This window comes from Narcine bancroftii, chromosome 1 (assembly GCF_036971445.1).
Source record: "Narcine bancroftii isolate sNarBan1 chromosome 1, sNarBan1.hap1, whole genome shotgun sequence".
NCBI lineage: Eukaryota > Metazoa > Chordata > Chondrichthyes > Torpediniformes > Narcinidae > Narcine > Narcine bancroftii.
In genome coordinates, this window is record NC_091469.1 from 105591010 (window position 1) to 105607233 (window position 16224).

Below are 16224 nucleotides of genomic sequence, written 5' to 3' on the forward strand. Positions count from 1 at the left end.
AAAAATACACAATAGGGGCCATCCCAGACAGGTTTTAGTTGGTGATCTTGCCATGCTTTTACATATACCCAATCACCAGGTTTAATAGAATGAATAGGATAGTTCAGGGGTGGGGTTTGAGCTAATAAACCCTTCTGTCGTAAGTCGTACAGAGAAGTAGAAAGTCCCTGTAAATATTTAGATATGTACTGGTCATTAGCCTCAGGGGTAGGGGTATCAGTGTGGAATCTCATGGAAGGAAGACCAAACATAATTTCATATGGTGAGACAGCAAGGTCCTTACGAGGAGCTGTGCGAGTCCTAATTAAAGCTAAGGGTAAGCATTTAATCCAGGAGAGGCCAGTTTCCTCATGAAGTTGAGTGAGCTGATTTTTCAAGGTCTGATTCATTCGTTCAACACGGCCTGAGCTCTGGGGGTGCCATGGGGTATGTAACTGCTAATCTATTCCCAGTATTTTACACACACCCTGGAGTACCTTAGAGGTAAAATGTGTACCTCGATCTGAGTCAATGGTTTGAATCATACCATATCGTGGAATCACAGACTCCAGTAGTATCCTGATAACGGTGCTGGCACCCCTAAGATAGGGGTCGGGAAAGCCTCAACCCATCGTGTGAAATGATCTACCATCACTAGGAGGTATTTGTAAACCCCTATCTTAGGTAATTCCGTAAAATCAATTTGTATCCGTTGAAACGGGCGTACAGCTATATCGCGACCACCAGACATTACCTGGTGCATAACTTTCTTATTTACTCTCTGACAGATTGGACAACCCCGAGAACTCTGCTTGGCTATAGTGTATATTCCCGAGCAATGAAAATACCGTACAAAAGTATCCACAAAGTGCCTGTGTTCCCCAGTGTGTCTGCTGGTGGAGCTGATCAATAATTTGCCGAGCCAAGGCTTTGTTCAGCACTTGGCGTACTTCTGCCGTCCACCACAACCCATCAATAATTTGACGCATTCCCTGGTCCTTCATGTAAACTTCCTCTTCCCATGTAAAGATAGGAGTCTTTTGAACCTCATATAGGGTGGGCAGTAACAGCTGCATGTCTATTTTCTCCGTGAGCGCAGCCTGTTTGCCTGTCTGTTCCTCTATGCTTCAGAACTGTCACCACTTTGATGGCCCCGTACATGAACTACAGCTATCTCCTCAGGTAATGTAAGAGCATCTAGAGATTGGACAATTAAGTTTTCATGGATCAATTTTTGTCCTTTCCCAGTTATCATTCCCCACTCTTTCCAGATCTTCCCAAAGGTGTGCACTACACCAAAAGCATACTTTGACTCTGTGTAGATCGTGCCTACCTTGTTCTCTAGACCCTGGAGAGCTCTACAGAGGGCATACAATTCACAAGATTGTGCTGACCAATGACCGGGAAGGTGACCGGCTTCAATCACTACTCCTTCCTTACCATCCACTACACTATACCCGCTATAGCGAGTGCCATCAATGCAACGGGAAGATCCATCAATAAACCACCTTTCACCCTCCTGTAAAGGCTCATCGCTTAAATCCTCTCTAATTTTGGTCTGTAAATCAATTACCTCTAAACATACATGCTCTAAATCATTTATGGTATTGTCAGAATTTGGAGAAACCAAGAAAGCTGCTGGATTGTGTTCTTTATTCGTAATCATCCCTATCCATTAGGATTGTTTAATATTTTAAAATTCTAGAGTCTGTAAGCCACCTTCCAGCACGTTGTAAGAGAATATTGCGGACTGTATGAGGGGGTGTGAACTATCATCGGGGCACCAAATGTAATCTTTCAACCTTCCTCAACTAAAATAGCAGTGGCTGCGATGGCTTGCACACATTCTGGCCAACCACGACAAATAGGGTATAAAAGTTTTGACAGAAAAGCAACTGGCTGTCTACATACAGCCTGCCCTCTCTTGTATTAGTACTCCGGTGGCCACACCTTCTTTCGCATTGGTATATAGGTCAAATGGCTTATTTAGGTCGGGTAAAGCCAACACTGGGGCACTAATAAGGTGCTGTTTCACCAAGTTAAAATCTTTAATCTCTTCCTCTGTCCAGACAACTGCTTCGCCCCCTAGAATCGCGAGTTTATCATAGAGAAATCTGACCAGGCTAGAATAATTTTCAATCCAGATTCTACAGTATCCCACTAAACCAAGGAATTTCCTAAGTTCTTGGGCATTCTTGGGAGGTGGGATCTGTAGAATACCACATATCCTCTCTGGACTTATTTTCCTAGTCCCCTGACTCACCAGATGACCTAAGTATTTAACTTCTGATTGAACAAATTGTAATTTGGATTCGCTCACCCTGAGACCCTTATTCCCCAGAAAATTCAAAAGTTCAACAGTATACTGTTTAACTAATTTGTATGTTTTTCCCGTGATTAACAAATCATCAACATATTGTACCAACTGGCAATTCTCTTTCCGAGGGGTCTCATCTAGTATTTGTTCTGAGACCTGGCCGAATAAATTTGGTGATTCTGTAAAACCCTGGGGAAGGACCGTCCACCGGTATTGATTCTTGCGTCCAGTAAAAGGATTTTCCCATTCAAAGGCAAACATGTCTCTGCTCTCCATTGCTAATGGACAGGTCCAAAAAGCATCTTTGAGGTCAATCAAACTAAACCATTTACTATGGGGATCGATTTTACCCATTATCGTATAGGGATTAGGTACAATCGGGTGACGGGTGAGAATAATTTTGTTCAGCTCCCTCAAATCCTGCACTAATCGATAGGTACCGTCTGGTTTTTGGACAGGTAAAATTGGGGTATTAAAAGGTGACATACAAGGTTCAAGTATACCATCTTTCACCAACTGGTTAATTACTGGCTGCAGCCCCTTTCGGCCAGCCATAGAAATTGGGTACTGTTTTCGTCTAATTACTTGCTCAGGATCTTTTAAAGTAACTTGCGGGGGAGGAATATCTAACACTCCTCTATTGCCTCTTTTTGCCCATACTCCAGGATTTATTAGTTCCCGATCCTCCTCGGTTAATACATACAATTGAACCCCGATACCTGATTCCTGTGTTCTGGTGCCAATAGCCAATTGGTCCTGTAAATCTCGTCCTAACAAACAAACTCCAGCTTGGGGAACTAGTAGAAGGTCCTCCGTTACTATCTTCTCTCCCATTTGTATTCTTACATCCCTTAAAACAGGGACCGTAAAATCTCTTCCTCCTACTCCCGAAATCATCACTGTCCCCTTTATCTTAACAACCTCGGGTGGTTGTAAAATACTAGACCGGGCTGACCCAGAATCTATTAAAAAGGTCATCTTGTCACTGTGGGGTCCTATGCTTAAATTTACCAATGGTTCTCCGTGTAGCCCCACGGTGTGTATTGACTGAGAACCGAGACCCCCCCATTCATAATCTGCTTCCATCAGTGCGTAAGATCGCGTCTCCCTGGCTCGCATTGGGCATTCTCTCTTAAAATGTCCCTCCTTTTTACAATGGTAGCAAACTAATGCTCCTGTTTCCCAATTCCTACCGGGATTACCACGAGGTCCCGGGAACGGTCGTCGTCCCCGGAATTCCCCTCTACCCTTGCCCCTGCTCTGGTCTACTCTCCCACTCCCGGCGCTCCTCCCAATGTCCATGTGCTGGCACACAGCCCCTACCCTTTCCTTGTTGTCCCTCCACGACTTCCTTGACTGCCTGCATCAAAATCTTAGCCTTTCCTTTCTGTTTATCCTCAGATCTCTGGACGTATGCCCTTTGTGCGATCTGTAAAAGCTATGTTATTCCCTGTTCATGCCAATTCTCAGTCTTCTGCAATTTCCTTCTAATGTCTGGGGCTGAATTTGTAACAAAGCCCGTTAATACCAATTGTTCACCCGCTGGGGATTCTATATCCAGACTCCCATATTGCTGTATGGCCATACGCAATCTATTCAGAAATGCAGAGAGGGTCTCCTCGGGACCTTGGGGAACCTCAAATGCTTTCTTAAAATTCTGTCCCTTTGGAACAGATTCCCTGATTCCTTTTATCAGATTAACCCTATATTCCTCCATTAATGTGCGACCATCATTAGTATTCTTATTCCAATTTGGTTTTGCCAGGGGTAATTTAAGTTCCCCAGGTATCGCCTCTGGTCCCCCTTGGTGTTCCCTATCCCAGACTCTAATCCCTACCTGGCGAATCATTCCACATTCATCCAAAGTGAACAGAGCCCTAAAGATCGATGTTAACTCATCCCATGTATATATATTTGGTCCCAAAAATTGATCTAATTGTTCGGCACATCCCTGAGGATCCTCTATCAGGGAGGTAATTTCTCTCTTAAAGTTACGCACCTCCATACTAGTCAGGAGCACATTTACGAAACCGAGACCCCCTCCCATGAGAACTTCCCGTAAAAGTCTCATCCAGTTAATTTCTGGCTTATCCTCTCCTTTATAATGTCTAGGTTCCTGCTCTCCGGGAAATGAATCAAAGGGTTCTGCCCTTCTCTCCCAGAGGGTCTCACACTGTTCTGAAACAAAGTCTCCTCCCTCTCTTGTCAATTGAGGTGGTAATCTAGTACTTTGTGAAAGGGTCATCATACCACCCCTACTTTCTTCTCCTTTCTTTAGCTGTGGGGGAGGAGGGAAAGGTGAAGAAGGGTAGAGCATAGGGGAAAGATAGGAGCCGGCATAGGAGGAGCATAAGGTGGAGGAAGGGAATGTAACACATCCCATTCTTGTGTTTCAGGGACAAAAGGTTCCTCATCCTTCTTGTCCTTACATTCCTTTTCATTCAAAACCAGTTGATCAACCGATCCACTGAGCCAGCAGGCTAGGCTGCATATTCTCTGCTCTCAATATTATCTCTTTGATTTTGATAGAGCCAGATGTTCAATGCCTGACACATCCAGTCCTCATCAGATCCGAACTTTGGCCAATATACTGAATTCCCTTTTATCGGGTTTTTAACCCATTCCAGACAGCAATACCTGACCATGGTCTGTTTGTCTTTCCCGCGGGTTCTCCCCGCACCCCAATCAGATAGCATTAATCCTAACGGACTTTGCTTAGTTATCTGATCATCCCGTCCTTCCTTAGGACTATTTCCCTTGCTACTCACACCTCCCATAGTAACAGGTAAGTAAAATTCCTCTTACCGGGATCCAGTAGCTATTCCTAGCGCGCTTCCTTAACGTCCTCCTGTCGTTTGTTCTCAATGCCTCTTCTTGGATATCACTCACTTCATCCACTGACCAGTCACCCATCACCCGTGAGTCCAGCTGAATCAGCCGGGGTGCACTTACCCTCGTCGTCGGGCACTCTGTCAGTGGAGGGAGTGGGATCCCGAACGAGCCCCCATTTGTGAGAAACAGAAGTACTTTAACAGAATTTGCTTGAGACAAAAATTGAGAACAAAGAAAATTTATTATACAACATTGCAAAGTTGGGTGCTTCCCCTTACCCTGGGAATGCACACACACACTGGGGCTCACCCAACTTTTATTTGGTTTATTTCAGTATAGAAGTACCCTCCCCCTTACATTCTTCTGCCTCCTGGATGAGTTTGGCATTAGGCAATCCTGTCTGCCTACGTGCTGTTTCTGTGAACTTGGAGGACCAGGGGGTATCCTGTCAGTGTCCCATCATGTCATTGTCCTTATTGTCCTTATTCACATCTTCCCAACCTTCAGGGCTTACTAACTTCTTATATGCAGAACTTGCTAATTCTGTCTAAGGCTTACTAATTACATATGCGGAACTTGCTGACTCTCTCTAGAAGACCCTTATCTTATTCAGACTAACTTTACTTCCTACATTCTATTATCTACCCTTATCCTATTCATACTGGCTTTATTCATTACACATATATCCATACTAGCTTTCTTCATCTCTCATATTTTTATATTAGTTTTACTCATCTCTCACACTAACGTTACTTGTTCTCCATCTCCCCCACATGTAGTTTAGCTGACATCAAGTCTCACAGGCAGCTGCCCTCCCTCTGTCGCTCCTCCTCTATCCCTGCCTCCCAATACTCGCAAGCCATCAGATGCCAATGGCATGCGTGACCTAGAGGGAGCCCTTTGACTGCTGAATCTTGGTGGTGGAACCTTAACCTAGTTCATAGTATGTTCTAGCACAGTACAGACCCTTCAGCCCACATTATGCCAACTGATATATAAACCTACTCAAGAAAAACATAAGTAAAACACAAAAGTCTGCAGACACTGTAATTGAAGTAAAAACACAAAATGCTGAAGAAACATAGCAAGTCAAACAATGTACTTTATGTAGCAAAGATAAAGAAACATCACCAATGTTTCAGTCTTGCATCCTTGATAAAGGTATGATGATACCTTGATAATACCTTCATACCTTGATGAAGGGCTCAAGCCCGAAATGTTGGTGATATAGCTTTATCTTTGCTATGTTTGACCTCCCGAGTTTTTCCAGCATTGTGTTTTTATCAACAACAATCTAACCCTTCCTTATATCACACTTTTAGCCCTCCAAGAGTCAAGACACTTTCAGATAACCACATGAATATAAGAGAAAAAGAGTATTATGGGAGTGAGGTAAGGAAGCGTCAGATTGTCGCGGAGAAGGTTTACATGGGTCAGCATGACATTATGGGCCAAAGGGCCTGCACTGTGCTATGATGTTCTATGTTCTGACCACAACCCAGTGGCTGAGATCACATACACAAGCTGTCGTACTGAGCCTTTGGTCAAATAGACTGAACCATGGAGGGGACCCCAGCACCATTCCCTTAAAACTAATGCCGATTGTTAGCACATTTCTGGATAGATTATTGATGCACATCACTTAAGTTATAAATTCTCAGCTACTTTTACAAGAAAGCCTTGTTCTTACTGAGCTATTTACTTTTATGCCTCAACAGAAAGTTGAATATTTTGGAGCTAAAGAGCTCTCATACAGTCTGGCACAGCTGGAAGCATCGCTGAACTACAATGTGAGACTTCAGGCCTATGCTGGCTCAGAAAGGAGTAATGCCATCGAGACTTCCTTCAAAACAGGTACAAGCAAAACACCATGAAATATGCCAAATAATGGTTGAGAACCTATTATCAATGAGGCATGCCTTTCTCTTTTTATTTCCAGTTCAATTACCAATTTCCATTGTGTTTTACTTGCAAAAATAAGTCAATTTTTCAGTGAAATACCTCGCTGAATTCTGTACCTGGAATGCATTCCTTTACCTGTGCAAATTAACATCATTTTATCATGTTCTTTTATCGGACCTCAGTGCCATTGGGAAAGCTAGGATTTATTGCTCCTTCCTGAGTGCCCCCGTGTTCGGTGCTATGCTAGACCATTGGTAAGACAGTGCAGAGTTGATCACATTACACATGGCGGGACACTGAAGGCAGAGGGACCTCCAGAGAAGACGGTGATCCAGCAAATGGAGATTTATACTAATCCAGTAGTTTGATGCTTGACACCAGCTGTTAACAGCAAATATTCAGTCACCAAAATATAAAACCTCCAAATGCTTTGGAGGGCATATAATTCAATGGCCCAGAGCTTTTAATTACCAATCCACAATTTCTTAATATACTTACTACTGAGTTCACCCCATTAAACTAAATGCACACCCCAAATTAAAGAATTTTAGCCAACAGTGTGCACACATACACAAACACGCACGCGTGCGTGCACGCACGCGCGCACGCGCACACACACACACACACACACACACACACACACACACACACACACACACACACACACACCATATCTAATCATATAACAATTGCAGCTCAGAAAGAGGCCAGTTCAGCCCTTCTAATCCATGCTGAACATCATCTCCCATGTAGTCCCATTAACCCGTACCTCTCTTGTCCATATACCTATCCGACTTTTCCTTAAATATTAAAATCGAACCAGCATCTACCACTTTGGTCAGATCTCGTGCCATACTCCCACCACCCTCTGAGTGAAGAAATTCTCCCTCATGTTTCCCCTAAACTTTTCCCCCTTCAATCTCAATCCATGTCCTCTTGAATTTCCCTCACTCTCAATGGAAAAAAAATCCTATCCACATTTACTCTATCTGTCCCCCTCGTAATTGTAAATACCTTTATCAAATCACCCCTCAATCTTCTACAGTCTAGGGAATAAAGTCCTAGCCTGCTCAACCTTCCCCTATAACTCAAACCCTGAAACCCAGGCAACATCTTTATAAATCTCCTCTGCACTCTCTCTATTCCGTTTATATCCTTCCCATAATTCGGTGTGCAAAACTGCATACAATATTCCAAATCTGGCCTTACCAATGCCTTATACAACTTCAATATGACATCCCAAGTCCTGTGTTCTAGACTCTGATTTGTGAAGGCCAACATACCAAAAGCTTTATTCACCACCCTATCTACATGAGACTCCACTTTCAGGGAATTATGTACCAGAATTCCTAAATCCCTTTGTTCAATGCATTCCTTAATTGTCCACCATTTAACATGTATAACCTTTGCTGAATTTTCCTACCAAATGTAGCACCTCACACTAATCAGTATTAAACTCCATCTGCCATCCTTCAGCCCACTCTTCCAACTGGCCTATATCCCACTGCAAACTTTGAAAACCTACTTCACTGTCCACACCATCAATCTTCATATCATCTGCATATTTATTTATCCAATTTACCATCCTATCATCCAGATCATAAATATATATGACAAACAACAATGGACCCAATACCGATCCCTGAGGCTCTCCACTAGTCACTAGCCTCCAATTTGACAAACAATTTTCCAACACTGCTCTCTGGCATCTCCCATCCAGCTATTGTTGAATCCACTTCACTACTTCAATATTAATACCTAATGATTCAACCTTCCTAACTAACCTCTTCTGTGGAAACTTGTCAAAGGCCTGATAGACAAACTCCTTGACAAACTCTATAAAATTAATGAAACATGATCTACCACAGACAAAATCATGTTGATTATTCCTAAAAAATCCCTCTCTATTCAAATAATTGTATATACTATTTCTAAGAACTCTCTCCATTAATTTACCCACCACCGATGTCAGACTCACAGACCTATAATTACCAGATTTACTTTTAGACCCTTTTTTTAAACAGTGGAACAGCATGAGCTACCCTCCAAACTTCCGGCATCTCTTCCATGGCCAGTGACATTTTAAATATTTCTGTCAGAGCCCCCACTAATCTCCCTTAAGGTCATAGAGAATATCTTGTCAGGACCTAGAGATTTATCCACCTCTATTCTCTTTAAAATAACAGTACTGCCTCCTCACTAAACTGTATATTTTCGATGACCTCACTACTAGTTTTCCTTACTTCACCTGACTCAATATTCCTTTCCTTAGTGAATACTGAAGTAAAAAAAAACATTTTAAATTTCCCCTATCACTTCTGATTCTCAAGGGGCCCAATTTTATCCTTCACCATTCTTTTACTTTCAATTTGCCTGTAGAAACCCTTGGGATTTTTTTTAACCTGCCTGCCAAAGCAGCCTATATCTCCTTTTAACCTTTCTAATTTCTTTCTTAAGATTTTTTTTGCACTCTTTATATTCCTCAAGCACCACATTTATTCCCTGCTGTCTATACCTGTTGTACACATCCCTCTTCTACCGAACCAAATTCCCAATATCCCTTGAAAACGAAGGCTCCCTATATTTTCTAACCTTTCCTTTAATCCTCTCAGGGACAGACAGACAGACTCTGTACTCTCAAAATTTCCCCTTTGAATATACTTCACTGAAAATAAATTATCCAGTCCACACCCTCTAAATCCTTTTGCATCTCCTCGAAATTAGCCTTATTCCAATCTCTGAATCATAGGCCCACCTGATCCTTCTCCAGCCCTTTTACAGTATGGGTGTCCCAGTCAATGTGTGGAAAGTTAAAGTCTCCTACAATAACCACCTTATGTGCTATCTCCTTACAAATTTGCTCCTCTAATTCCCTCGGCCCATTAGGTTATCTATTATACACTGTGTTGCACTGTAGTGACAGTAAGCAGACACAAGATTCAAAGATTTAAACAATAGGCTTTCTTCAGCTTAAAGTCTCTGCTGTGGCTAGCTGTGCCTTGCTCCTGAATGAATAACCTCGAGAGGGGCCGAATGTGGCTTATGTCCCGGGTGGCTGATTGGCAGCTGACCGGGTGGGATTTGGTCCATTCAGGTCGACTGATTGACAGTGTGGTACGCTGTTAGACAGAACCAGACACACACAAGGTAAAGACTGTACAACAGGCTTTAATCAACAAAGACTTCCACAGAGTCAGACTGGCTGTTGCTGCAGTAACTCTGAGTGAGACTTCGGGGGCCAGAGCAGGCTAATATCCCAGAGGGTGATTGACACCTGACCGGGTGGTGCTTGATCTATTCAGGTCGACTGATTGACAGCCAGCCAGGTGTTGTCCTGTCCCCGGTAACTCCAGCAGGTACAGAGGCTTCCCCCTGCCATAGGCCGGCGGTACACTCTTGCAGGTACAGAGATTTCTCCCTGCAGTAGGCCGGCGGTACACTCCTGCAGGTACAGAGCTTACCCACTACAGTAGGCCGGTGGTGTACCACCACATTCACCCCCTTCTTTAAAATGGTCCCAGGGAGGGGGAGCAGTAACAAAAAAATCATTCCCACTATACAAAAATACAATATTTACAGATTGAGACAATCCAGCGGCCACAGGAGTCTCTGTTACTGTCGTAGGACTGGCTCCTGGTCACTGATCGGAGGGGAGGTTGGGGGTCTGGTGGCAGGGGTCTGAGTGACTGGCGTGGTGCCGCACAGATGGGTGGCCGAGAGGGCCAGGGTCGACATGTGAGAGTTGTATTGGATGGGTGGGGGGGGGGGGGCAAGTTCATCTCCCATGGCTGAAGTGTGCCCCTGGTGGTCAAGGAGGTCCTGTGCGCCGCATAGCTAGCTGGGGATGGGGATGTATGCCCAGTCGGTGTCATCCTGGGCTGAAGGATGCTGTGGAATGGTGGGTGCTCCTGCTGGTGCCAGGTCCCTGGTTGAGACAGTGTCCTCCCTGCCACTGCCGAACCTAACATAGGCGTAGTTGTGGTTCTCGTGTAGGAGAACCAGGGGTTTGGCCTTGTGTGCCCATACGTGCTTACACAGGAGCACCGGTCCCGGGGACGTGAGACATGCTGGGAGGGACATTCCAGTCGCTGACTTCCTGGGGAATGAAAACAGGCGTTCATGAGGGGTCTCATTGGTAGCCGTACACAGAAGTGACCTAATAGCATGGAGTGCCTCGGGCAGGGCATCCTGCCAGTATTCAACTGCCCACCCTTTTGACTTGAGGGCCAGGAGGACTGCCTTCCAGTTCTCCCCATTTTCACATTCCACTTGCCCATTGCCTCTCGGGTTATAACTAGTCATGTGACTAGTCGCAATGCCCCTCGCCGTCAGGTACTGGCGCAGCTTGTCACTCATAAAGCTAGACCCCCGGTCGCTGTAGATGAAAGCGGGGTAGCCAAACATGGTGAAGATCTGCTCCAGGGCCCTGATGACGGTGGCCATGGAGGTGTCCGGGCAAGGGATAGTGAAAATGAAGTGGGAGTACTCATCCTCTACTGTGAGGAAGTAGATGTTTCAGTTCGTGGAAGGCAGAGTCCCTTTAACATCCATGTCAAGGCACTCGAAGGGCCGAATGGCTTTTACGACATGGGCCTGGGGCGGGCGGAAGAAGTGGGGTTTACACTCCGTGCAGACGTGGAAGGCCTCGGTCATGTCCATGACGTCCCTGACAGTGAACGTCAGGTTCCGGGACTTAATTAAATGATACAACTGGTGACACCCGGATGGCAGAGGGACTCGTGCAGTTTGCCGTTGTGTATATACCCATCTGTAAATATTGTATTTTTGTATAGTGGACATCAGGGGAGTCATTAAACTTTCTCAGGCGGAACTGGATGTTGTAGCTGTTGGTTGCCAGCTTGACTCTCCAGCACAAGATCTTGTCGTTCTTGATCTTGCTCTTGTGGGCTGTGTTAAACATGAACGTCATGGCCCGCTGATCGGTGAGGAGGGTGAATCTCCTGCCAAACAGGTAGTGGCGCCAGTGGCAGACCACTTCAACAATCACCTGGGCCTCTTTTTCAATGGTGGAATGTCCTAGTTCGGAGCTGTGGAGGGTCCGAGAGAAGAAGGCGACAGGGCATCCTGCTTGGTTGAGAGTAGCGGGCGAGGGCTACATCGGAGGCATCGCTCTCCACCTGGAAAGGGGAGACCTCATCCATGGCCTGCATTGTGGCATCTGCGATGTCCTGCCTGATGCGCATGAAAGTTGCCTCCGCCTCGGATGGGAGGGGAAAAGTTGTAGCTTGGGCCAGTGGGAGGACCTTGTCTGAGAAGCGGCGCTGGCGAGAGTAGGGGCTGGTCCGAGTGCACGGGGCACATGCGACGATTGTCGCTGGTGGGGCCAGGTGCTACACCGTTGGGATCGGGGAAGGGGGAAGTGGTAGCGGGGACAATGGCATCGCCCAGCACGCGCATGTGGAGGGGTTCGCAAGGGAGGTGGGGGGTGTTGTAGAGGGGCGCTGAGCTGCCGGCTGGCTTTGAGAAGCACACTTTAGCAAAGTGGCCTTTCTTGCCACATGGGGAACAGTACCAATTCCTAGCTGGGCAGTCTGACTACATCAGGACCCACAGTGCTTACAGGGGCACCAGGCACCCGCTGCAGCGATGTTCTCTTCCCCAGCTTGGTCTTGGGCTGCAGATACCATGTGAGGCAGCCATGATGGAGCCTGGGGGAGCCTGGAATCGAAGGCTTCAATGTGCAGGGCTGCAGCTTCCAGGGTTTGGACCACTTCCACTGTCTTGGCCAGGGCATAGATGCTATCTTCCAGCAGCTTCTGCCAGATGGCCCTCGAGCATAGCCCTCAGACGAAGGCATCTCAGATCAGCCTCTCGACCTCCTCTGCGCCTACCCTGGGTTCAGCCAGACACCGTCGGGCCAACTCTCACAAGTGCCCCAGGTAAGACTCAGCCGTCTCCCCGGGTTGCTGGGCTCTGGTATTGCGGATGTATCTTGCAAAGACCGCATTCATGGGAGTCTTGTACAAAGTCTCGAGAGTGTCCATTGCTTCTTTGTACTTGGAGCAGCCTTTGGTTGCCTGGAAAGCATGGGGACCCAGCTTTGATTGCAGTAGAATGAGCTTCTTCCGATCTGAGCCACCTGCGTGTACCTCGATGATTGCTTCGACTGTGTGCCTCCAGATCTTGAAGGGTGTTTGGGCTTCCAGGTGGCATATGTCGACTTCGAGACTTCCTGCACTCAGGACTTTTTCCATAGCAGCTGTGGGAAAAAGTCTTTGTGGATTAAATTGTGGTGCACTGTTAGACAGAACCAGACACACACAAGGTAAAGACTGTACAACAGGCTTTAATCAACAAAGACTTCCACAGAGCCAGTCTCGCTGTTGCTGCAGTAACTCTGAGTGAGACTTCAGAGGCCGGCGCAGGCTTATATCCTGGAGTGTGATTGACATCCGACCAGGTGGGGCTTGATTCATTCAGGTTGACTGATTGGCAGCTGGCCAGGTGTTGTTCTGCTCCCATGCACTCCTGCAGGTACAGAGGTTGCCCCCTGCAGTAGGCTGGTGGTGTACCACCACAGAGAGCCAGCCAGGTTTTGTCTGTCCTCCTGTGATCTTCCTGCAGGTACAGTTGTTACCCCCTGCAGTCTTTTTTTTTCTTTTTTTTTTTTTTTTCTTTGGCTTGGCTTCGCGGACGAAGATTTATGGAGGGGGTAAAAAGTCCACGTCAGCTGCAGGCTCGTTTGTGGCTGACAAGTCCGATGCGGGACAGGCAGACACGATTGCAGCGGTTGCAGGGGAAAATTGGTTGGTTGGGGTTGGGTGTTGGGTTTTTCCTCCTTTGCCTTTTGTCAGTGAGGTGGGCTCTGCGGTCTTCTTCAAAGGATGTTGCTGCCCGCCAAACTGTGAGGCGCCAAGATGCACGGTTTGAGGCGTTATCAGCCCACTGGCGGTGGTCAATGTGGCAGGCACCAAAGATTTCTTTAGGCAGTCCTTGTACCTTTTCTTTGGTGCACCTCTGTCACGGTGGCCAGTGGAGAGCTCGCCATATAACACGATCTTGGGAAGGCGATGGTCCTCCATTCTGGAGACGTGACCCATCCAGCGCAGCTGGATCTTCAGCAGCGTGGACTCGATGCTGTCGACCTCTGCCATCTCGAGTACTTCGACGTTAGGGATGTAAGCACTCCAATGGATGTTGAGGATGGAGCGGAGACAACGCTGGTGGAAGCGTTCTAGGAGCCGTAGGTGGTGCCGGACAGGAGTGTGGGTATGACAACGGCTCTGTATACGCTTATCTTTGTGAGGTTTTTCAGTTGGTTGTTTTTCCAGACTCTTTTGTGTAGTCTTCCAAAGGCGCTATTTGCCTTGGCGAGTCTGTTGTCTATCTCATTGTCGATCCTTGCATCTGATGAAATGGTGCAGCCGAGATAGGTAAACTGGTTGACCGTTTTGAGTTTTGTGTGCCCGATGGAGATGTGGGGGGGCTGGTAATCATGGTGGGGAGCTGGCTGATGGAGGACCTCAGTTTTCTTCAGGCTGACTTCCAGGCCAAACATTTTGGCAGTTTCCGCAAAGCAGGACGTCAAGCGCTGAAGAGCTGGCTCTGAATGGGCAACTAAAGCGGCATCGTCTGCAAAGAGTAGTTCACGGACAAGTTTCTCTTGTGTCTTGGTGTGAGCTTGCAGGCGCCTCAGATTGAAGAGACTGCCATCCGTGCGGTACCGGATGTAAACAGCGTCTTCATTGTTGGGGTCTTTCATGGCTTGGTTCAGCATCATGCTGAAGAAGATTGAAAAGAGGGTTGGTGCGAGAACACAGCCTTGCTTCACGCCATTGTTAATGGAGAAGGGTTTAGAGAGCTCATTGCTGTACCCCCTGCAGTAGCCTAGTGGTATATCACCACACACTCCCATTAGTCTTTTCATGCCTTTCCCATTCCTTGCTTCAGGCCAAATAGCCTTACTGGATGAGCCCTCCAATCTATCCTGCCATAGAATGGATATAATGTTTTCTCTAACATGCAATGTGTCTTCTCCACCTTTTATCCCCATGTTCTATTATGCCTTAAGCAACGGAATCCTGGAATATTTAGCTGCCAATCATTCCCTTCCTACAACCAAGTTTCACTGATGGCTACAATATCATATTTCCATGCGTCAATCCATGCTCTAGGCTCATCCACCTTTCTTACCATGCTCCTTGCATCCACCACATTCACTCCTTTGATTACCATTTACTTTTTCTACCCCCGCTCCTTCATTAATTTGAGGAGTCTGGTTCCTCTCTTCCTTCAAATCTAGTTGTCCTTCTACCCTAATTTTCAGACACTCAGTTTGATTCCCACCTCCCTGCCAAACTATTTTAAACCTTCCCCAACAGATCTAGCAAACCTGCCCACCAGGATATTGTTCCCTTTCCAGTTCAGGTGCAACCTGTCCTTTGTGTACAGTTCAGACATTCCCCAAAAGTGATCCCAATGATCCACAAATGTGAACACCTGCCCCCTCCACCAACTCTTTAGCCACACATTCATCCGCTATATCTTCCTATTCCTACCCTCTCTAGCACATGGCACAGGCAGCAATCCCGAGGTTACCACCCTTGATGTCCTGCTTTTTAACATCTTCCATAACTTCCCATATTTTTTCTTCAGGACATCATCCCCACTTCTATCTATGTAATTGGTCGCCATGTTGTCCATGAGATCTGCCTGGTCACCCTCTTCCTCCAGAATGCTGTGTACTCAATTAGAGACATCCCTGACCCTGACACCTGGGAGGCAATGTAATATCAGGGAGCCCTGATCTCGTCCAGCAAATCTCCAATCTACTCTCCTAACCAACGAGTCCCCGATTAACACATCTCTCCTCTTCTCCCCCCTTTCCCTTCTGAGCCAAGGGGCCAACCTCCATGCTAGAGACCCGACCACCCCTACTTGTCCTTGGTAGGTCATTTCCCCCCCCCCCAACAGTATCTAAAACAGTAGACATTATTGAGGGGAACAGCCACAGGGGTACTCTGGGTTGTCTATCTCCCCCACCCCCCCGCACGCGCGCGCGCACACACACACACACACACACACACACACACACACACACACACACACACACACACACACACACACACACACACACACACACACACACACACACACACACATATTTATCTATCTATCCAAAAATATTATTTAAAGGTGTTAGATGGAATGCTGCATTGACCTGGTTATTTGTC

At 46.4% G+C, this 16224-nt stretch overlaps 1 protein-coding gene across 9 annotated transcripts in view; it reads left to right on the forward strand.

Moving 5' to 3' along the window:
• The window catches only part of LOC138762150 (tenascin-like), a 189820-nt gene that overhangs the window by 164510 nt on the left and 9086 nt on the right, over positions 1 to 16224 (forward strand). For all 9 annotated transcript variants that reach the window (XM_069935624.1, XM_069935656.1, XM_069935646.1 and 6 more), the window contains one exon: positions 6847 to 6982. In XM_069935624.1, coding sequence (XP_069791725.1) covers positions 6847 to 6982 — 136 coding nt within the window. The remainder of the gene's footprint in view (positions 1 to 6846; positions 6983 to 16224) is intronic.